The 20,403-nt window shown below is 55.2% G+C and overlaps 5 protein-coding genes across 5 annotated transcripts; 4 read left to right on the top strand and 1 right to left on the bottom strand.

The window, feature by feature from the left end:
* Positions 1-719: 719 nt before the first annotated feature.
* Positions 720-3,172, top strand: SCHCODRAFT_02481653 (MFS general substrate transporter; the record flags this gene model as incomplete). The annotated part of the gene is made up of 14 exons (XM_003034968.2): positions 720-1,019; positions 1,073-1,108; positions 1,164-1,174; positions 1,228-1,253; positions 1,303-1,349; positions 1,403-1,427; positions 1,477-1,553; positions 1,607-1,733; positions 1,786-1,892; positions 1,946-2,221; positions 2,286-2,389; positions 2,439-2,581; positions 2,631-2,842; positions 2,897-3,172. The coding sequence occupies 14 exons, from the start codon at positions 720-722 to the stop codon at positions 3,170-3,172; spliced, it is 1,767 nt and encodes a 588-aa protein (XP_003035014.1).
* Positions 3,173-3,725: 553 nt separating this feature from the next.
* Positions 3,726-6,653, top strand: SCHCODRAFT_01087164 (kinase-like protein; the record flags this gene model as incomplete). The annotated part of the gene is made up of 12 exons (XM_003034969.2): positions 3,726-3,795; positions 3,847-3,977; positions 4,044-4,151; positions 4,209-4,341; positions 4,389-4,574; positions 4,633-4,871; positions 4,921-5,125; positions 5,176-5,312; positions 5,362-5,511; positions 5,564-5,666; positions 5,718-5,945; positions 6,265-6,653. 12 exons carry the CDS (start codon positions 3,726-3,728, stop codon positions 6,651-6,653), a joined length of 2,079 nt encoding a protein of 692 aa, XP_003035015.1.
* A 59-nt stretch (positions 6,654-6,712) lies between these two features.
* Positions 6,713-11,492, bottom strand: SCHCODRAFT_02695418 (P-loop containing nucleoside triphosphate hydrolase protein; the record flags this gene model as incomplete). The annotated part of the gene is made up of 31 exons (XM_050346879.1): positions 6,713-7,008; positions 7,064-7,132; positions 7,184-7,245; positions 7,296-7,420; positions 7,473-7,645; positions 7,701-7,768; positions 7,818-7,900; positions 7,948-7,974; positions 8,028-8,196; positions 8,254-8,368; positions 8,424-8,589; positions 8,638-8,792; positions 8,841-8,919; positions 8,967-8,987; positions 9,040-9,305; positions 9,367-9,419; positions 9,477-9,523; positions 9,570-9,588; positions 9,637-9,683; positions 9,732-9,812; positions 9,861-9,932; positions 9,989-10,054; positions 10,117-10,271; positions 10,325-10,566; positions 10,618-10,710; positions 10,760-10,960; positions 11,010-11,042; positions 11,093-11,187; positions 11,239-11,247; positions 11,296-11,304; positions 11,358-11,492. The coding sequence occupies 31 exons, from the start codon at positions 11,490-11,492 to the stop codon at positions 6,713-6,715; spliced, it is 3,231 nt and encodes a 1,076-aa protein (XP_050202988.1).
* Positions 11,493-11,892: 400 nt separating this feature from the next.
* Positions 11,893-15,736, top strand: SCHCODRAFT_02607196 (uncharacterized protein). Its single transcript, XM_050344254.1, has 7 exons — positions 11,893-11,978; positions 12,028-12,982; positions 13,037-13,058; positions 13,109-13,255; positions 13,310-13,386; positions 13,435-14,809; positions 14,865-15,736. Exons 2-7 carry the CDS (start codon positions 12,108-12,110, stop codon positions 15,498-15,500), a joined length of 3,132 nt encoding a protein of 1,043 aa, XP_050202987.1. The 5' UTR covers positions 11,893-11,978; positions 12,028-12,107; the 3' UTR covers positions 15,501-15,736.
* Positions 15,737-16,298: 562 nt separating this feature from the next.
* Positions 16,299-20,352, top strand: SCHCODRAFT_02525771 (uncharacterized protein; the record flags this gene model as incomplete). The annotated part of the gene is made up of 8 exons (XM_003034971.3): positions 16,299-16,377; positions 16,430-17,408; positions 17,461-17,482; positions 17,546-17,692; positions 17,743-17,819; positions 17,870-18,522; positions 18,694-19,247; positions 19,304-20,352. 8 exons carry the CDS (start codon positions 16,299-16,301, stop codon positions 20,006-20,008), a joined length of 3,216 nt encoding a protein of 1,071 aa, XP_003035017.1. The 3' UTR covers positions 20,009-20,352.
* Positions 20,353-20,403: the final 51 nt, after the last annotated feature.

The following is a 20,403-nucleotide window of genomic DNA, read 5'->3' as shown; positions in this document are numbered from 1 at the left end:
CGAGCGAATTCGCCTGGCCCCGTTTGTCTCATGGGAAGAGGGGGTACTACTGTGCTCCTCCCCAGGGCGCTCGCTGCCGTGATACGTGCAGCCACAAGACCCGCGCGTGACACTTTTAGCTCGGGCGCTCTATTTTGGGCGTACCGGTAAGCCGTTGGCAGATGAAGAAGTGTTGGGCATACGGCGAGGGTATCTTTGCTATAGAATCGCCTTCTCTGCGTCCACGGACCTACCGGATATAGCTGGGTAGTGTGAATGAGCATCACCTTCGAAGGGTTCGTCCTTTGTTTTCCCTTTCTTACTGTTCAAGTGCGGCTAACTTGAATTTGAGGCAAAGTCTCACATGACCTGCTCAGAGGGCGGCGTCAAAACCGCTCCTGCGGGTCGCTCAACCTAATCATTGTTCCCCAGTGATGTCCAAGTACCCCACACTCGCCCCGCACCTCCCCAGGTGACGCAGAGGCGCGCGCGAAAGCATGAAGTTATAACTGGAACACGCAGGGTGTCGTTCCCATGACCCGTCCCTTCTCGCCTGTCATGCCACTCAATTGTAGTCGAACATCCACCCCCTTGTCCCTACCTGCAGCTAAGACTCAATGGGGACAAGTGGCCCGCGGCGGTCCGCCGTGGGAGCACGCGACGTACGCGCTCTGCGCACAAGTACATAACGCGCCAAAGAGAGGTGGGTAAGGTAGGCGAGTCTTGCCTCCGTCCTCATCATGCATCACCACCTCGCGCCGGAAGACATCGTACCCATGCCTTCGTCGATCCACAATGCTTCGCGCCCTCCCTCGTTCAAGGACGCGGAGAAACCTACAATCGAGGAAGTGGAAGTGGCGGAACCCACGACGCGCGACTGGAACGACCGCGACACTGCGCTCGACGTGGACGCGCATCCCGGGTTCTGGGGCAAGGTCTTCAAGCAGAACCCGTCCAAGCAGTTCATGGACGATGTCGTCGAGATGAACAAGACGGAGCTCAATGCGAAGGACGTCAAGCGGATTGAGCGCAGGATTGATGTAGGCCTGCCACCTTGTGTTCAGCATACTCGTAGCTGACACGAGTCGGATAGTTGCTCATCATGCCATGCCTGGCCATCTGCTATGCGGTACGTCCTGATTAGCCACCAGCGCTGACTCGCTCGCTCATGCAACCTTTCTCAGTTCTACTACATGTGCGCTTTACAGGCTCTGCTCGCGGGGCCCTGCTGACCATTCATTCGTGCAGTGACAAGACGACCCTCTCTTATGCCGGTCCGTGCAGTGTTCGACGTCCTTCGCTTCGTGCTCATCGCTTCCCCAGCTATATTTGGTATCAAGGAAGACCTCAAGCTCAACGGCGAGGAATACGTACGTCGTCCATTCCTTCGTTCATGCTGCGCTCGGGCTGACCTCGGGTGAAGAGCTGGCTTTCCAGTTTGTTCTACTGTAAGTGGGGTTTCGCGCATGAAGCAATGCCGTGTGACCGTACACGCAGTTGGATGGCTGGCGTGGGCGCTCCCAACGAACTTGCTGATGCAGAAGTTCCCCATCAACAAGTACCTGGCGTTCAACGTGAGTCTACGTAGATACTTCGTGTCTGCTATCTTCCTGACCACCCTCCCCAGATCTTCCTATGGGGTGTTTTCCTGATGGCGCAAGCGGCGAGCCGGAACTTCCTCGACATGGCGGTCCTGCGGACGATCTCTGGTGCTGCTGAGGCGACCGCTGATCCGGCCTTTGTCATGATCACAGGTTAGCGGCGCTTCGTCTTGGACAGCATAGCAAATTTGTTGACGCTACGAAGGGATGTGGTACACTCGCGCACAGCAGCCGAGGCGCATTGGCTACTGGTACAGCGCCAATGGTATCGGTATCGCCATCGGTGGCCTTCTCGGCTATGGCATCGGCCAGGTCAGTTCAATTGGCTTGCTTTCACCAAGCAACATACTAACACTCATCCCTAGATCAACGGCGGCCAGCACTCCTGGAAGTACGAGTTCATCATCATCGGCGCTCTCTGCACTCTCTGGGCAATCATCATGTTCTTCTTCGTCCCCGACTCACCGCACCTCACGAAGTGGTTCACCCGCGAGGAGCGCCTCACGATTCTCAGCCGCAAGCGGCACGACCACGCGGGGAAGGAGCGCCGCCAGTGGGACGCAAGCCAGGTGCTGGAGGCGTTCATCGACCCGAAGACGTACTTGTTCTTCTTGTTCGGGTTGACGGCGAATATCCCCAATGTGAGTTATAAGTGTGAGATGTGAGAGGAGCGGAGAAAAGGGTGAATGCTGATGCGTTTTTTAGGGCGGCACGTCGAACTTTGGCACGCTCATTGTCAAGGGCTTTGGGTTCAACACACTCAATACGACGCTGATGCAAATTCCTTACGGTGTTATCATCGTCCTTTTGTGCGTTGCTTCAGTCGTTAAGTACGACCCGACAATTGACTTTCTCTAGCATCCTCTTCGCTATCTTCGGGAACGAGCGCCTTCCCGAGGGCTCGCGTACATGGATGATGGTGTTCACTAACGTCCCTACTGTCATCGGCTTCGCCTTGATCGCCTTCACCAAGAACAAGGGGTTGCGGCTCTTTGGATACTGTGCGTTCCCTTCGCTCTCATCCTGCATATTCCTCAGACGACCCTACAGGGATCACGGGCGCCTCGAACGCCACCTTCGTCGTCGGCCTTTCACTCGTTTCAGGTAACGTCGGCGGAACGACCAAGAAAGCGCTCGCATCCGCGGCGGTCTTCTTGGGTGTCGCTGCGGGCAACATCATTGGGCCCTTCTTGTTCTTCGATTCGGAGGCGCCTGAGTATCGCAGCGGTATTATCGCTTGCTTGACGTCGCGCGGTGTCGAGGTATGTTCGATGGACTGCGTCGCCCATAATCATGGACTCATATCATTTGCGTAGATCATCATCATCCTCATCCTCCGCTTCATCTTTTGGCGTGCCAACCGCAGGCGAGACCGTGCTGTCGCGGAAGGCAAGCTGAAGTACGACAAAGAAGCGCTTGACAAGGAGGATTTGTCCGACTGGAAGAACCCGTCCTTCCGCTACGTCCTGGTGAGCCTTTGCCGTAAACTAGCCGACACAACCCGAGACGCTGACGCTGTCGATCTAGTAAACCTCTCCTTGTACCTTGGCTGTAACATTACTTACTGTGTACCATATGCCACAATGTTGTGATTCTGTGTTGCCTTCGACAATCTCCGAGCGCGTATGAAGCTTGTAAGAGATATCCCAGCGGCAAGGGTGCCAAGTGAATTTTCGGGGCCCCGGGGGAATTGTTTCGACGAAGTTCAACTTGGTCACGTGGCATTCTCGGAATCCACCGAGCAGCGCCACGCGCGCAGCGACGCGCTTCTGTCGACTTGTTCTCTGCACCTCAGTGCCTTGCACATCTTCTCCTCGTCGTCATGCTCGCGGCAGCGACGTCCTTCTTCGCGCGCACGAATGTTTCGCAGAATTACAACATTGGCGGCGGTCTGAGCAGTACGGCTGGCAGCCGGACGGGTTCCCCAGCGCCTGGGACGCCAGGATCGGGACCATCGACCCCCTTCACGCCTTCTGTGAATATCGGCCTGTGGAAGGTGCAGTCGGCGTCACATAAGGTCACCAATAAGCGCGTGTCAGTATGGAGCTTTGATAAGCGGGGGGCCGAGATGGAGCGTCTGGGGCCTTTGGCGAAGGAGAGGACGCTGGAGATACTCAAGGCAGAGGTGCGTGTCGCGTCGAAGGAATGGAGAAGATGCTCATAGCAGCTCTACAGGCCTCTGCACTCTCCAGGCTCCGTCACCCATCTATACTCGGTTAGTCCATCAAACACTCACCGCCCACATACGCTGAGATGTACCCTCAAGAAATGGTCGAGCCGCTTGAGGAGACGCGCAGCGAGTTGACCTTTGCGACCGAACCCATTATCTGCGCTCTCGAGTCTGCTATCCCTGGAGCAGGCAGGCACGCATCATTGGTTGAATTAGACGAGATCGAGGTGCGTTCCCCCATTCAAGCTTAGTATCTGCTGTTGTTTACTCAATGACAGTCGTTCCCTCCGTAGATCCAGAAGGGTGTCCTGCAAATATGCAAGGGCCTGTCGTTCCTGCATTCTTCCGCCAAGCTTATACACTCCAACATCAACCCTGAAAGCATCGTGATCAACAGTGCAGTGCGTGTACCTCCCAGCAACACCCTATGCGAGTCGCTGACTTCGCAATGCTATCAGGGAGACTGGAAAGTCTCGGGCCTAGGATTGACGATCCCTCTGCTCAATAGCGACGGCCAGCCCACTCGCTGGGAGTTCCCTACGTTTGACAGTCGCGTGCCAGCTTACATCCAGCGGTCGTTCGACTACATGGGTGAGCTGCTTGGCATGCACGATCGAACTTGTATTCATGCAACCTAGCGCCCGAATACGCTCTGGACGAGCAGCTGCTAACAGCATCGGATATGTACTCGCTAGGATGCCTGCTCTATGCTGTACACTGCAAAGGCTCCCCGCCTTTCAAGACCCGGGGTAGTCTCAGTGGACTGCGCGATAATGCTGGCAAGCCCATACCTAGCCTTGAGCGCCTTGATCCTGATCTACAATGTGCGTCGCTCCGTCGCTCACCCAAGCTGTATGATTGACACGGGACTATGATCTGCAGCCCTTCTGCGGTTGCTAATCACACGACATGCTGCCGAACGACCGACACCCTCATCCCTCCCCACTTTGCCCTTCTTCAACTCACTGCCGATCTCGACGCTGAACTTCCTCGACCGGACGAATTTCACGACGAAGACGAGGGAAGAGAAGATCTCTTTCATGAAAGGCCTGACCTCGGTCTTGGACCGCTTTAGCGAGGGCCTGCGCACGCGCAAAATATTACCGTCTTTGTTGGAAGAAGTACGTGTTCACCTAGCTATGCCTGCTGTCATACTGATCATTCGAACAGATGAAAGATACCCACCTCCTACCTTATATCCTGCCCAACGTCTTCGCCATCTCGAATGCCCTGAGCCCGCAACAGTTCGCGAACCTCGTCCTACCGAGCCTGAAGCCATTGTTCGCGGTCAAGGAGCCGCCGCAAAACATGCTTACGCTCTTGGATAACTTGAAGCTGTTGCAAGAGAAGACGGAGAAGAAGGTCTTCAGGACACGTACGTTTGCCGGTCAGGGCCGTTGCGTAAGGTACTGACCTGTCTCGCAGAGGTCCTGCCGTTGGTGTACAATGCGCTTGAGTCCGAGCATACTGTAGTGCAAGAGCGAGCTCTTGCTGTGGTTCCCGATCTCTGCGAGACGATCGACTACGCGGAGATTCAGGGTGTCATGTTCCCTCGCGTCGCGGTACGTATTACATTGACCCTTCGAGGACGTGTCGCTAATGTTTGCCCAGCTCGTCTTCACGAAGACTCGGGTCTTGAGCGTCAAGGTCGCGACGCTCGCCACGTTCTTGGTGATGGTGAAGACACTGGACCAAACGAGTTTGACGCAGAAGCTGGTGCCCTTACTATCCAAGATCAGGACGAAGGAGCCTGCAGTGATGGTCAGCATCTTACCGTCGAGGGGTTACTACAGAGGCTGACGACAAGGTGTAGATGGCAACGCTCTCGGTGCAAGAAGCCATGGGCTCGAAGGTTGACCGAGAGGCTGTGGCTACCCTGGTGCTACCTCAACTGTGGGCAATGTCCATGGGGCCCTGTAGGTCCACGTTGAAGCTCTCTCACAATCATCACTGACATGAATTTGCAGTGCTCAACGTCGAGCAGTTCCAGCGCTTCATGGCGGTCATCCGCAAGCTCGGCGATCGCGTCGAGGCGGAGCATAATCAGTTCCTGCGTGACTCTCAGCGGATAGAGGACAAGTCGGCGACGCAGACGACGAATGGCTCTGCTATTCCATCCGCGGTCAACATGGACTTTGAGAGCCTTGTTGGGCGGGCAAATGGCACGTCGGTGGCTCCGCCCCTTGCGACGACGAGTGGCAATACAACAGAGTCCAAGAACACCTCTTCATGGGACGACGATGTTTGGGGGAGCATTCTTGGTGATACTGTGCGTGGCTTACCTTTGTGCAGTGATTCCCCTTGCTAATGCCTTTTTCCAGACCTCTAAAACACCTTCGGCGACACCATCTATACCGAACTCACCAGCACTCTCGTCCGGGCCACCTCACCACGCCGCGGCGTCTCTATCCTTGCACAGACCAGATATGCAACATCGGCCCTCGAAGCTGGGCGCCAAACCTATAAGCGGGACCTCATTTAACTACCCTTCATCTCCGCCCGCCACGGGCGCAGCTCCCATGTCCTTTTCCACGCCACCGCTGCAGCCGACGATGACGGGTGGCTCCGTCCAATCGACGAGCTCGTATACCATGACACCGGCGAAACCCCAGGCGCCATCGCAACCCAGCTACGGCGGGCCGAACTACAATATATCGTTGCCGAGTGCACCGTTCGGCGCGTCGTCGTCGGGGATGGCGCCAATGCAGCCGAGTACCCCTGTAGCACCATCATTGCCCGCCTTTAACGCGTCGTCGCCACCGTTGTTTGCTCAGCCCATGAGCGCGACGCCACCGCCAGGGCTGGGTAGCATGCTCACGCCCTCACGACCTGCGCAGCCGACATGGAACGCGCAAAAGCCACCAGGCAAGGACGCATGGGGCGATTTCGATCCACTTGCATAGAGCTTCCTACTATCATTATGTTGTCTTGTATCTATGGTACGGCGGGAATGGACTACCTGTTACGAGGATATGGATGCTATGTTGGGCTTCTGCTCGACGATGTCGGTGTCTTCGAAGGCATGCGTGTGCTCAATCGCGTGCGTGTGCTCATGCGTGTGCGTGTGCTCAACGGTGACCCCCTCAGCCGCTTTGACGGGATGCGCGACAACGATGGAGTCGACGTGACCGCGTGAGGGCTGTTGGTCAGGGATGTGTTTGATGTCGGTGAGTTGCCCGAGGATGTCGCGAATGATAACGAGGGCGCCAATCTTGGAGTGAACTTCGTTCTTCTCTTTGCAGGCGGTGCTGGCGATGCCTTTTCGAGAGATCGTCAACTGCGCTACTTCGGCACAAGAACATCGAAAGCGTACATTTGATACACCCTTCTTCGCAGTTGCAAGATGCGATGGCGTCGGCGGCCTTCTGGAAGATATCATGGACTGGGAGCAAGCCATCAGGATGCGGTGTGAATCGTGCTGCATGACACCCACCATTGTCGAAAGCTTTCGACGTCACTCCTCCGCCCTTGCCAGGCAAGTCGTAGAAGATCAATCTGGGTTGCTGAGTCAGTGTCAGTCCTTCGTATGGATGTGGTTCACTAACCTCGCAGGCCTCTTCCTTGACGTTTCCCTCGACATGTACTCCTTCTCTGGGGCCTTGCACTCGGTGCGAACCTCTTGAGCCAGCGCAAAGCGGTTGAGGAAGGCATGCTGAGCGGAATGTATGGCCTTAGAGCGACACGATGATGAGAATGCTTAAGCAACTGCACTGAGAGCGTACCTCGGCGACCATGATGTTCTTGGCACGTAGCACATCGAGAACTCGCTGGGACAAGTCAACCCAGAAGCCGGTCGAGTCTCGTAGCCACGGCTCGCTGTCAACGTCGACAGTGTCCAGGATAGAGTTATTCCTGATCTTGAAGAATCCGAAAACCTTCGTCATGACTTCCACGCCTGTAACGAGAAGCGTGAGGCTCGTGCTTGCCATTGAACAAGCCACTGAACATACGGCCATAGTATGCTCTGTATGAGCCCTGTACTTCGCGAATGCGATATGTTTGTTTGGCATCGACGTCTCTGGAAGGCGATCAGAGGACCGGTAACTTGGGACAGCGGAAGAACATACGTGTAATCGCGAGGCGATGTTACCCAGTTCACGTCCGCTTTGACAAGGCGTGCGATGCGGTCGTCGTGGCTGATTTCGTTGACCTGCAGCAGGTTAGGAAGAGGCCGGAAGATGTATACGACGCGCTTACCATGAACGTCATTCCCTGATGGATGAACTGCAATAGTTGTCAGTCCGCGCCGTACTCGTTACCTGGATTGTGGGACTTACCACTGCTCCTTCATAAATTTCGAAGAGTGCCCGCGAAATCTCGATCTCTTCGAGCGTCCTCGGCGCGTCCGGCTTGGTCACGTCCACAGCGAGATACTTCTCTTCTTGCATCCCACGGATAGAGATAAATTGCGCGGGATAAGGGAGGAACTTTGGGTGAGTGTGGTACCTGGAGCGTCGGGACCGGTCAGTGAACATGACGAAGTACGATGTACGGGAACTTCACCATCCGTCATCGTCCTTTGAGAGTCGGCTGTCGCAGATCTCAAGCATTTGCGGGCCAAAGTAAACGTCGTCTCGGGCGGATAACGGCATTTCGTGGGCCGCGCATTGTAGGTGGGCTGGGACGGGAGCGGCTTCAGCACGGTATTACACTGGTTTTTGCAGAATGCTGACCTTCCAGAACAACCTTGCTCTCGAGATCAATGACAAGGTCTTCGATTTGACCATCGAATAACTCTTCGGGATGCTCCATGTAATGTTGGTCGAGTGGATCACCGTAGCCAACTAGAATCGCGAGCGAGTCTCTGGAGCGACGACCAGCGCGGCCGGCTTGTTGCCTCTGTAGGCAGTCAGCTTCATAATAGTGCGCCGATATTGAGGCACGTACGAAGCTCGCTACGCTGAAGGGGAATCCGAGCATGATGACGGCGTCAAGCGCGCCTATATCGACACCGAGTTCGAGGGCATTTGTGGCAATGATGCCGAGTAGATGACCAGAGAAGGCATCGCGCTCAATTGCACGCCGATCCTCCTGCGAGTACCCTGAAATGGCTGGTAAGCTGATTGTCACGTCTAAACAAGTATACGCACCTCCGCGGTATGACCGCACACGATCGAGGATATCGTATCGACCTTCCTCGCTGAGTTGCGCTCGTAGAGTCTTCATAGCCTATGTCGCCGTCAGCGATTGCAGATGAGGTTGGAACGGCGACGGACCAACTCGCAAGCCTTGCGTATCTTTGCTGCGCGTCAGTACGGCTATTGGGCATGGGCAGCAGCCACTATTTACCTTGCAAAACAAGATAACCCTCACGCCACGCTTCATCAAATACCTCATCAACAGCGTCGCCTCCCCAATACTACTTTTCCTCCCCGCCATCGGCATATCCTCGTCCACCGGGGGCGGATTCCAGACCACGAACTCCCTCTCGCCACACGGCGCGCCGTCGTCGGTGACGATGTCGATGTCGGACGGGGGGAGGCCGGTTATGCGTTCCATGTGCTGGCGGGGGTTGGAGATCGTGGCGCTGCAGGAGACGAACTTGACATGGTTGTCTGAAGGGGGAAGGTCAATATGGGTTTTGGGAAGGATGAAGGGTTGTAATAGGGTACGCACTGCCAACGGCGGCACATAATCTGCGGAAGCGTCGTAGGATGTACGCGACATGACTGTAGCGCTTGTCAGTGACACAGCAGGGAAACCAGGCCAGCCAAGACGATAATCACCTTCCGAAGAGCCCAGTGTAGTAATGGAGCTCATCAATGGCGAAGATCTGGAACTTGGTGAGCACCGAGAGTCAGGAGGTGTGTCGAACTTACCTTGAGGTCCTGGAGAAAACTAGAGTCCGTCAGTTAATCAGCAGGGAAGGGGTATTAGATGACCTACGGTCGCCATAGTTCCTCGTGTGGTAGTATGGACGCATGCAAAGTATCCTGAAGCCATTAGTAAGTAACCAACTTTGGGGCATGCATGTCGCTCACAAAGTTCGTGAAGATGATGGACGCTCGCTCTCGAATCTGTCTGCGGCGCTCTTGAGGAGTATCGCCGTCGTAGGTATCGACCTACACGCGTCAGTTCGTCAAAGCGACGAGCCCAAGAACGCACCACACCTGTATATGTTCCAGACCCGCGCAGCTACCCAAGAGCTGCTGTAACGCCGCCTTCTGATCCTGAGCGAGGGCCTATGGAATTCCGAGACGTCAACGGACATCATTAAGCCAATGAAGCTACTGCGTACCTTAGTAGGATACACAAAGATTGCTCGCGAACTGGAATCTTCAAGTAAACATCGCAGAGTGGGAACCTGCAATCTATCAGCTGCATTGCACCGAAGCAGTGAAGGTCTGTAAATGCCTGATAGATTACGCTCTTCCCTGAGGCTGTACTAGTCGAGACGATGACGTTGCGACCGGCATCCAGTGCGTCGATAGCGGCAGCTTGGTGGATATAGAAGGCTGAGATCCCCCTGGAAGCAGACAGTGCATGCGCAAGGGCGTCTGGTAATGGATTCGCGAGCGGAGCTTGAGTATCGCGTTAGTCACCTCACATAGAGGTATCCCACGGCGTAGCATACCTGTCCTGCTTTTGCGTGGCTCGAACACCTTATTTGCCACCATTTGGTTCTTGTACCACTCCTCTTTCTCTATCTCGGTCAAGAGCTCATCAATAGATGGCCGGCTCGCCGCGTCGGGAATATGTAGGTCACGGACGGGCGCCTGTTCGGGGCTGACGCCGGGGTGAACGGGTATGTGGTCGCGCCCTGCTGCCTGTAATAGCTGCACGGGGTCTTCTGGAGGCTGAGTTGCTTTGAGAAGGCTGTGCATTGACGTGAGCGTGTACACCAAGGATACATACAACAGATCGTACTCGTCCACGGCTTGTACGAATCTCTCATTTCGTTTCTCGACCAGTTTCTTCACAGCCGCAGGAGTCATGGCGGGTGGCATAGTGATAAGCTGCCTTCGATAAAGTCAGTGCGCCTGAAATAAAGCAGTCGTTGTAACAATACCCTTGCGCGGCAGACTTCTTCCCTTTGGAGTTGTCCGCAAATTCCAGGATCAGGACGTGTTCATGGACTGCGGCGCCATCGCTGGATGTACTCAGGTACTTTCCAAAATCAGGGGATTTACTTCGCTGATTTTGCCCGTCGCTGACGAGCAATTCGTTCTTCGGTATATAGGCGAACTTGATCAAGTCGGGCAGAAGCGCCCTGACAGAGATCGTCACGCCACGCTAGAGAGCCTGTGCGCATCACTCACTTGAGTTCAGCGACCACTTCAAGCTTCAGCGGCCTTCGGCGTAATTTAGTCTTCGGTCGGTATTGAGGGCTGGGAGCACATACATTTTGAGTAGTCCCTCGACAGAGCTTCGGACAACAGGGAATGTAGTCGCCAGGTGTTTTCTGGAGGAGACGAATGCGAGGACGGTATTGAGCGCCTGTACGGTTGAACTCAGAACGAGCCATTTGAGGCACTTCTATGGGCTAACCTTGAAGACCTGAAGCGATGGTTGGGTCGGAAGGTTTATCACCATGAGCTAGCTCACCTTGAAGAGCTATATTTTGACTTCAGTGTCATGCCATGAATTGTAAGGAAACTGACACAAACCGATTCGAAGTATTCGGGCCATTGGGCCCGTTCATTGGCTTCGCGCGCCGGTCCTTTGCCTTTGCGCGCCTTCTTCTTGGGCGGCCCATCCCCGCCAACTTGAGGTCTATCAGAAATTGTTCTTTTCATACTCATATCGTGTTCGATGTGTCTGGCCAAGGGGCAACCGACATGAACGCTCGCGGTTCGAAACAAGAGGGGCGTTTTCCCAGGATCCGCCACGTGATCGGTTACCCTCGGACTCCGAGGATTTGCGGCGCTCATTCGGACATTTCCGAGCCCGACTGAACTCAGTCTCGACACTCATGTGCCGATGGTGTATTTCGGTGCTGCAGCGCAGCGTCTTTAGCGCCCAGCAGCAGCGCCGGCGTCAAACCCGCACTTATCGGATGTTGTATCAAGGACCACGCATGAATGCCATCAACATTGTCAACGTTGATGAAAATTTCGGCCGCGTGCCTTTCGACCATCTATCACTGAGGGCGCTTATAAGTGGCTGATGACCTGGGGATTGTCTGAACTCCCTCCTGGCGCACTAGCCTACCTCTTGCTTGTCTTCGTACAAATTCAACATGTCGTTCTCCGAGAGGGCGTCAGCCCGAGACGCTCCTTCAGAACGTTGTAAGTCACGTTCTCTGCACCAAGCAATCGCACGCTTACCCAAAGCTAGTATATACAGAAAGTCCCCTGAGAGGCGTTTCTTCACCGTCGGAAACTGAGACCGAATCAGCGTATACCAGCGCAAGAAGGATGCGAAGGGCTGAACGCGCGCGCCGACGCACACGCCCACGGCGCCGCGAGACCGAAGACTCCTATGCTTCAGCATCTCGTGGCCGCTCGCGAAGTCCATCGAGACATGCAGGTACATTCGGCGCGTATACGGGGGGAAGCTCTACAGGCGACCTACCTCCGCCTCCTTCGGTCTTTATACCGCCAGCTCCTATACCGTCTCTGCCAGTGCCATCACCGCACTATCAGACCGCGGAGAGCGTGGCGTACAGCACTGGTGCTCCCTTCTCAGCCGCGTCGTCTCCTCCGTCGCCCATAGCTACGCCCCTGCCTCCAGTGATACCTCCATACTCGTATCCGCAGGCGCCCGCTCCGACGCCTCAGTATCCTTCGGCACAGTATGCTCCGCCTCCGCCTCCGGCTTCGCAGCACTACACAGTGACACCCAGTGGACTGTACGTCCCTCCAGGTCACGATGTTCAGCAGTTCCAGACGACGTCCACCAAATTCGGCGACAACGTCCTCGGCGTCCTCTACACATTTATAACCTACCGGCTGCCCCTCTTCGTCTATCAGATCTTCCTCTTTCGGATGCCTGTCTTCTACTACGGAAGGGTGTCCCGCGTGCTCGAGGACGCTGAGATGAGCCTCGCGGACGTGCGGAAACTTGCGATGACAACGGCGTCGGAATGGAAGGCGAAGGATACGAAGAAAAAGTCTTCCAAAGAGGAGATGCTGAGTCGACTTGACTATATGACCAGCTGGAATGTTTCTCCCCAATACGCTTCACAAGTGACTCCTGCTATGCGGCGCTTCCGCGACTCGTGGGAGACTTTCATCGACTCCCTTCTACGCGAGTGGAAGACTCAGAATGTTATATCTGCCCTTTTGCTTTCGTACGTGACGCCATTTTTAGTGTTTACCCGACCTGACACCATGGACGGTCCCAGTGCGCTTTTGACGATGCTACAGGTGTGAGGATCGAAATCACAGGTGCACCTGGCCTCTGACCTGATATCCAGATCGACGTAGCCGCAGACGACGTCGTTACACGCACAGTCTGTATACTGGCGCTGATCGCGGCACTTATGTCGCTGCTATACGGGTGTCTCTACATTATCCGTTTTGGTACCATGAAGCGCATGCACAAGGCCTCCGCCTGGGCCGACGTGAGCTCACATTCCCTTCTCGCGCCCGCATCCACAGTACTGATAACATTTCAGGAAGCGCAAAAGCGTCGCGAAGCCATTCTGTGGAACGTGTGGGTGCTGTTAGCCATGCCTGTCGTGTGGCTCACCTGGTGACGAACTTCATATCGCTTCCCAAAATACTTCTAACGCCGTTGCAGGTCTATCATCTTGTTCATTGTTAGCATCATGTCCTACGTCTGGCGCACAGGCTCCGTCTCCGACCCCGACGCTCGCACGACCAGCAAAGAGGCCGCCCTCGGCACTCGCATCGGCATCACTTGCATCCTAGGCCTTGGAGTGCTTTACCTCGCGGCCATGGCGAAGACCTTCTCGCGGTACGGCGACCAGATGGACAAGGCGTGGAAGCGGCAGATGTCTTCCATGATCGCGCAAATCCTCCCTGACGGCACAGCGGTCAACGCGTATGGCCAGCCGAGCGCCAGTCAGCCTTTCCGCCCAAGTCAGGTCTCGCAGCAATATCCGATCATCCCAGCGACGACCCCGTATGCTTCGAGTGTCGCGTACCCGTCAAATTGGCAGACGCCATACTCTGTACCGCCGACCATACCGCCATATTCGCCTACGACGCCGGTGCAGTATCCTCTTCATGGCTCGTATGGTAGGGAGAGTCATACATACGGCTCTGAGGCCGACGTACGCCACTATCCAACGTACAGCCCAGCAACATCGTACACACCCTCGACGACGAGAACTTCCACGGACACCGTGCGCTCGGGAAGATCGTCCACGACGACTCGGCGGCGACAGCGACGGCACTCTTCCTACTCAGAAGCGGACGAGGATGTGATTCCCCCGCCACGTCTGCCGCCCGCTTCCCCCGAACCGACCACCCCGACAGCAAGCAAAACACTCTCTGAGCCGCAGGTCAAGTCCTCTCGCCGGCCTAACGTCCGCCTTGGGTATCCAGCGCAGACTATACCAGAGCAGCAGCCGTTCATACCTCAGGCTCCCAGTCCGCTGCATTCCATGACGCCCACCAACTGGCCTCCTCCCCTCCCATACCTAGGCCCCAGCTTCAGCCAGTATATCCCCTCGGTACCATTACCTCCACAGCAGATGCAATGGCCTCAGCAAGGCCCCTCTATCGTGTTCCAGGCCCCTTCACAGGCGCCGACGGTTGTGCCGTACCCATCGCGGCATAGCCATTCGACCGAGGCGGGATACGAGATATCACCCGTAGACCGCCGTTCGCGCTCGCGCTCGCAGTCTGCTTTGTCCCATCGTGAACGGCCAGCGATGCCTCCGCCTCCGCCAATCATCCACAGTCAGCCTCTGGTGTCCTCCGAGTGGGAGTCGAAAACTGAAGCCCTTCACGAAAATCCTGTGAAGGCGGCTTTCGCGCGCAAGCTTACGCGCCGGGGGCCGTTCACTGGCTTCAGGCCTCGCCAGGTAGTCGATCTGATCACCAACGAGCGACTTGTGGACAGCGATCGTGATCGAGAGCTCTTTGATACCATCTTCTATGAACGGTGCATTGAGTATCATGACCATGATGTTTTTACCTCGAGCGTGGTGAGCTCTCGTCTTTCTGCGCGGTACCAGGGCCATTCTGACATGCTCACCATAGATGCGCGCGTATGCTTCTGCGGGGCGCAGTCGCTCTCCCCGGTCACGCTCCGCAGGGACCTCACACCGTGGACGCCCACGATCCCGCTCGCAAGCCGACTCAGACGCCGTATTCGCCGAGTTGCAGAGATGGAACGAGCACTTCTTTCGACAGCGCGGGATGTCCGCGGTTCTCACCTATATCACGCGTCATGACGCAGAGGATGGGTACGCCGTGTACCTCGTCGACATGCCGAACACACTTCTAGCAGATGAGGAATCCATCAAGGCCCTCTTCAGCGACAGCATCCCCATGCACCATGCCGAGGGGGTTGTGATCTACTTGTACGATAGCCGCCCTCCGTCGGCGTTCAGGGAGCGAATTCAGGCCGATGTGGTCATCGACATCGAGCGCCTTCAGGGCAGCCCGAGTCGACAGCGCTGGACTTCCTCGCCAATCCCTGCCTCTCCACCGATGCCTCTCCCGGATTCGGCGCCACCGCGTAGTCCGACGGGTCGGTCGGATCCGTCGTCTGCCTCGTCGCGCAGGACGTCTCCTTATAGACCCCATCAACTATCCACCATAGACGAGGGCTCGAGCGGTCGTCGCGATACCGCACAGTCAGATTCGGTGATCCCGGCCATATCTACGCCATAGTCTGATTCGGCCGGGGAAAGGGCCAGCGCACGAGTGCAGAACACCGCCCGTGAGCGCCCCGTCGATGCGGTTGTTCGGCGGTGAAATAAGTACTGGGGTGAAAGCTCAGAATGAACAGCATGAGTACTTCATGGTCGCAAACAAGTCATGTTGTACTTCCTAATGTCCATAACGACTACTGATGTACGTGACAAAATAGGATATGCTGCCTTACGATGACCTCTGAAGTATTTTCCCTCACTCTTCGCGTAACGTGGTCTGCTCGCTTCACATCGAGCTAGGACTGCTAGGACTGCCTAAGTATATCCCCATCCGGTACATAGCAGTGATGGCAATACGTATCGAAAGGCGTCTTGCCAGTGGCGCGGCTGATATCTAATGAAGTGTCACAGTTGAAGTCACAAAATCACACGAAGCCGGAGATTCCCGCCTCCCTGAGATCGGTGGAATATGGTCTTTCGGTGACCAACATGCCACATTATTTCTGCCTTCGGCGACTTCTCGCATTTCAGCAATAAAATGCGTAGAAATGTTCATGAAGGGCTTCAACTTCATACAACGCGACAGCCCAACTTGAACACCAGCGCTCCTGATTAGATCCACAACATCGTTATGGCCGCTTCTGTCAAGTTCTCAGCATCGTGCCCGGATGACCGTGGGCACCGTTGCGGGTGACATGCTGTGCTGTTTTCCTTGATGAACCATAACAGGGCTGAACAGCTTCAGCGTCTATAAAAGCCCCGGCCGCTGTCTTATATCGAGCATCTCAGCCTGTGATTCAAGAGAACACCGTTTCTCATGTCTTCTGTGTCCAGCAGGACCACGGACTCGAACTCTGGACCCACCCCGTCGGGTTGGACGACCTCAGTCCACCATTGTGCGTTTTTCTCTGTCATCTCATGCGTGTACAACCGACTGACTACTCCCAGTTTTTCAGCGCTTCCCCAGGGAAGCTTATGGTCAATCACCGGCCACCATCGGTGTCCGTAATCGTCATGGTGGGATTTCCGATCCGAATACAGCGCCTCTCGCCGACAGCGGTACCACGCACGAGCCCGCGAGGAGCACTTCTGCCTTCACCAGGCCCGAAAGGGATCAAGAGGACAGAAACGCTAGACCACGATCTTCAGCTCCATCAGAGAGCAGGTCGCGCCCTCCAGCTACCGGCGGTTCCGAGAGCATTCTGCGCGACGCAAGAAAGTCGTCGATGGCTCGTACTCCTTCTTCCAGACCGTCAGCTCAGGCTGTCGCACCCGAACGAATGGTGTATACGCGCGGCGATCCATTTTCAGCGTCTTTGCCGACTTCACCTCCTGCGCGTGTCGCCGAATCTCACCCCAGCATGTTCTCCAGTGCCGCGCCGACAAGGAGGTCTTCTTCTGGTGGGACTTACGCTCATGGACCACATGCTCAAGACACATTACCGTTCACGCGATACCCCCAGCGGCAATACTGGCTACCACTCAAAGTTTCTACCCCTTCACCTCTTGAGGTCCAAACTCAAAGATATCAGGCGACTTCGGGGAAGTTTGGCGATCGCTTCTTCAGCGACTTATGCACAACGTTGACCTATAGGTTGCCACTATTTCTCTATCTCATGCTGCTATTCCGTATGCCCGTGTTCTATCACGGAAGGGTCGCTCGCGTGCTGGAAGACGCCGAGTTGAGCATGGCGGAGGTTCAGAAATTAGCGAGAACTACTGCCTCTGGATGGAAGGACAAGGGTCGGAAGGAGCGACAGGAAGCTTTGGCCCAGTTACACCACATCTCCAACTGGAGTACTGCTCCTCAATATGCGTCGCAGGTGACTCCTGCGATGCATCGCTTCCGGGATTCTTGGGAGACTTTCATTGACTCTCTTCTTCGTGAGTGGAAAACCCAAAATATTATTTCCGCACTCCTCCTGTCGTACGTGTCGCTTATTTGTCATAATCGACGGATCAATGACCTTTGACTCCAGTGCGCTAGTCTCGATGCTACAGGTACTATAGTCTCCAATCCTCCGATCTCTGCGGTCGCATGATACTGATTAACATGAACTATAGATTGACGATGCTGCTTCGGATATCGTGACGAGGACAGCGTGTCTCCTCTCCCTCACAGCTGCTCTGATGTCCCTATTGTACGGTTGCTTGTACATCATTCGCTTTGGAACGATGAAGCGGATGCATAAGGCATCCGCTTGGGCCGAGGTGAGCGTGTAGAGTGTCGTGTTCTCTCCGTCGTGCTGAGTCAGTGCTAGGAAGCACAAAAGCAACGCGAGGCCATCTGGTGGAACGTTTGGGTTCTTTTAGCTATGCCTGTCGTGTGGCTCGCATGGTGGGTCGGAAGACTGTTGCGCTCCCAGTTCAAGCACTCAAATTCAAAAGGTCACTCATCCTGTTCATCTTCAGCATCATGTCCTATGCCTGGCGAACGGGTTCGCATGACACGGATCGCTCAAAAAGCGATTCTGCCACCTCTGCGACGCGTATCTCGATGGCATGCATGTTCGGCCTCGGCATGGCCTATCTGATTGCCATGAGTGTGACTTTTACACGCTACGGAGAGGGCATGGATAATGCCTGGAAAGCTCGACTGACATCTATGGTTCAACAGCTGCTACCAGAAGACTCGATATACAGCTCTCAAGGACGGCCTAACAGTGGCCGCCACTCTCGCCCCTCTCAAATGGATGGCATGTCACTAGTACAGGAAATTACGCAGTCCACAGCACCTCCCACCATTCTCGCTCACCCGCGTCCCTTGTATGCTGCGCCACCACAACTAAGGCAGTCTGTCATCGACCTCCCTGGGCAATCGCCATACCCCCAGGAGCAGCTGGTGCAGCCGAATCCGTCCGGGAATCCGGCATTTCGACCTCCTTCGCATGTTGCGATGCCATATCAGCTGCCGAGGGTTGATGACCCTTCCGTCGCCGAATCAACCTCTTCCACTATATCGCACGATTTTGCGCCATATGGCCGACTGCTTCCCGAAGGCGGCCCCTTCATCGTAGTGGAGACCTCGTCAATGTCAGATAGTGAGCTGTCGACAAACTTATCAGAAGTACCCCCAGTGGTGTCTTCACGCTTTCATTGGGAAACCAATATATCTGGCCCAGGTGAATAATCTTATACGACATACTATTCAACTACTCTACTGAGCAGAAGAACAGATATGCCGAACGATCGCGCTCTTTTGCACGGGCCAGTTCCAACTTCGATGCCACAGGTGCTTGAGAGTGCATTTCCTCGCTTGGTACGATTCAAGAATCCGGCCACGGTTGTGGAGTTCGCGTCTTCGGACGCCATCCTTACAAGTGCCGGGAGTCAAACAACGCAAAGTTCGGCTGCATCTTTTGAATCCCATCGCTCTCGCTTCTCCTCCGGACCAAGCGTCATGGCACCTGTAGCTCTCGCCCCAGGACCAGCGGCAACTGAGATTGCGCATGGTCCATCCGGACTGCATGCGGCTGTTGAACAAGAGCATACAATCAGCGAAACCGAATTGTCTGGCGATGGGCGACAGATACGCGATCAAGATTTGCTGCAGGTGGCCCACGCGATGGATTTCGACGGAAATGGAGATACCGGCGCACGACTACTGGGGCGCTCCAGGAGACTCACGAAATTCATCCCTCATCCCATCATCGAGTTGCTGCGCAATCCTATGTGGTGTATGGACTACAGCTCTTTATTATTCGATGTCGTTTTTCCAGAGCGTGGCATAGAACGCTCAGACTTCTTGAGGTTCATTCGTTCCCTGGTCCGTCTCTTTCCGTACGCGACCGCCATAATTCCGCAAATCTAACCCTTATGCAGCATGAGATCGCGCTTCGTCACCGTGCCCCGCCAGAGGCACTTTCACCACAAAATCAGGCGTTACCTCCGGCGGTGTTACACCGCGACCGCATCCACGTTCCATGTCTGCACCTGGTTTACGAGGAGCTGAAGCGCTGGAATATGCATCTATTTCGGCGACACGGCATGTCAGCTGTTCTCACCTACGAGAATCGGCTCCGTGCTGACGACGTATACTCGGTCTACGTTGTTGACTCCTCGGATGCCCTTTCGATGCACCCAGCTCAATTGAAGGCGATGTTCGCCCAGAGCGAGTTGACGTTGGGATTGGATTGCGAGCGGTTGGTCATGCACCTACTCAGTTGCCGACCGCTTTCACTGGGAGAGCCCTGTATCATCCATACGGATGTGGTTCTTGACCTTCAGCCTGTTATTGACATCAGGGACTTCTCTAGTCACGACGAATCATTCCGTTCGGTGGCGTCGGCGCACACTAGCGGTGGCGCCAGCTCGATCCACACCTACGAGCTCGAGCTGTTGCAAACTCCGCGCGCGCCTCAGGCTTCCTCTTCAATGCCTTCTGACGGCGATGCAAATAGGGACGACGATCAAGATCGGGTCTCGCTCCCGTTGTTGGACAATGAAGGGGCGGAGGCCGAAGAGGAGGAGATCATTTTGTTTCCTCGACTTCGCCCGTCCAGCATGTCCTCAACAAGCTTCACATAATCGTAATGAATGCGGTAGGACTCCGTACAAAAACTAGATGCTATCTTGCATATGTGCATCGCCGCTGGTCCATCATGGCGAACGTGCAACCGTCCATCGACTTCACCTCAGTGCACTGATCCTCAGCGTTCCATCGATTACCGGCCTCGACTCTTTCGATTTTTCCTTTGGTTCTCAAAATTCTAATATACATAACTGAATTCACGGTTCTGTCCATACCTCACGTCGATTCACGCAGGTATTCTCGAGATGGAACCAGGGAACATTGTTGCTACTTTTCATCTACGGCACATACATACATATCTCTCACCGCTTGGAAGACAGCTGCGGGTGTAGAGCTCGGCAACATCTCACGCGAGGCCTCAACTTCGAGCTGCAAACATTTCCTTAGCAAA

This window comes from Schizophyllum commune (assembly GCF_000143185.2).
Source record: "Schizophyllum commune H4-8 unplaced genomic scaffold SCHCOscaffold_1, whole genome shotgun sequence".
In the NCBI taxonomy this organism is placed as follows: Eukaryota; Fungi; Basidiomycota; class Agaricomycetes; order Agaricales; family Schizophyllaceae; genus Schizophyllum; species Schizophyllum commune.
This window is presented reverse-complemented; position numbering and strand designations above follow the sequence as displayed.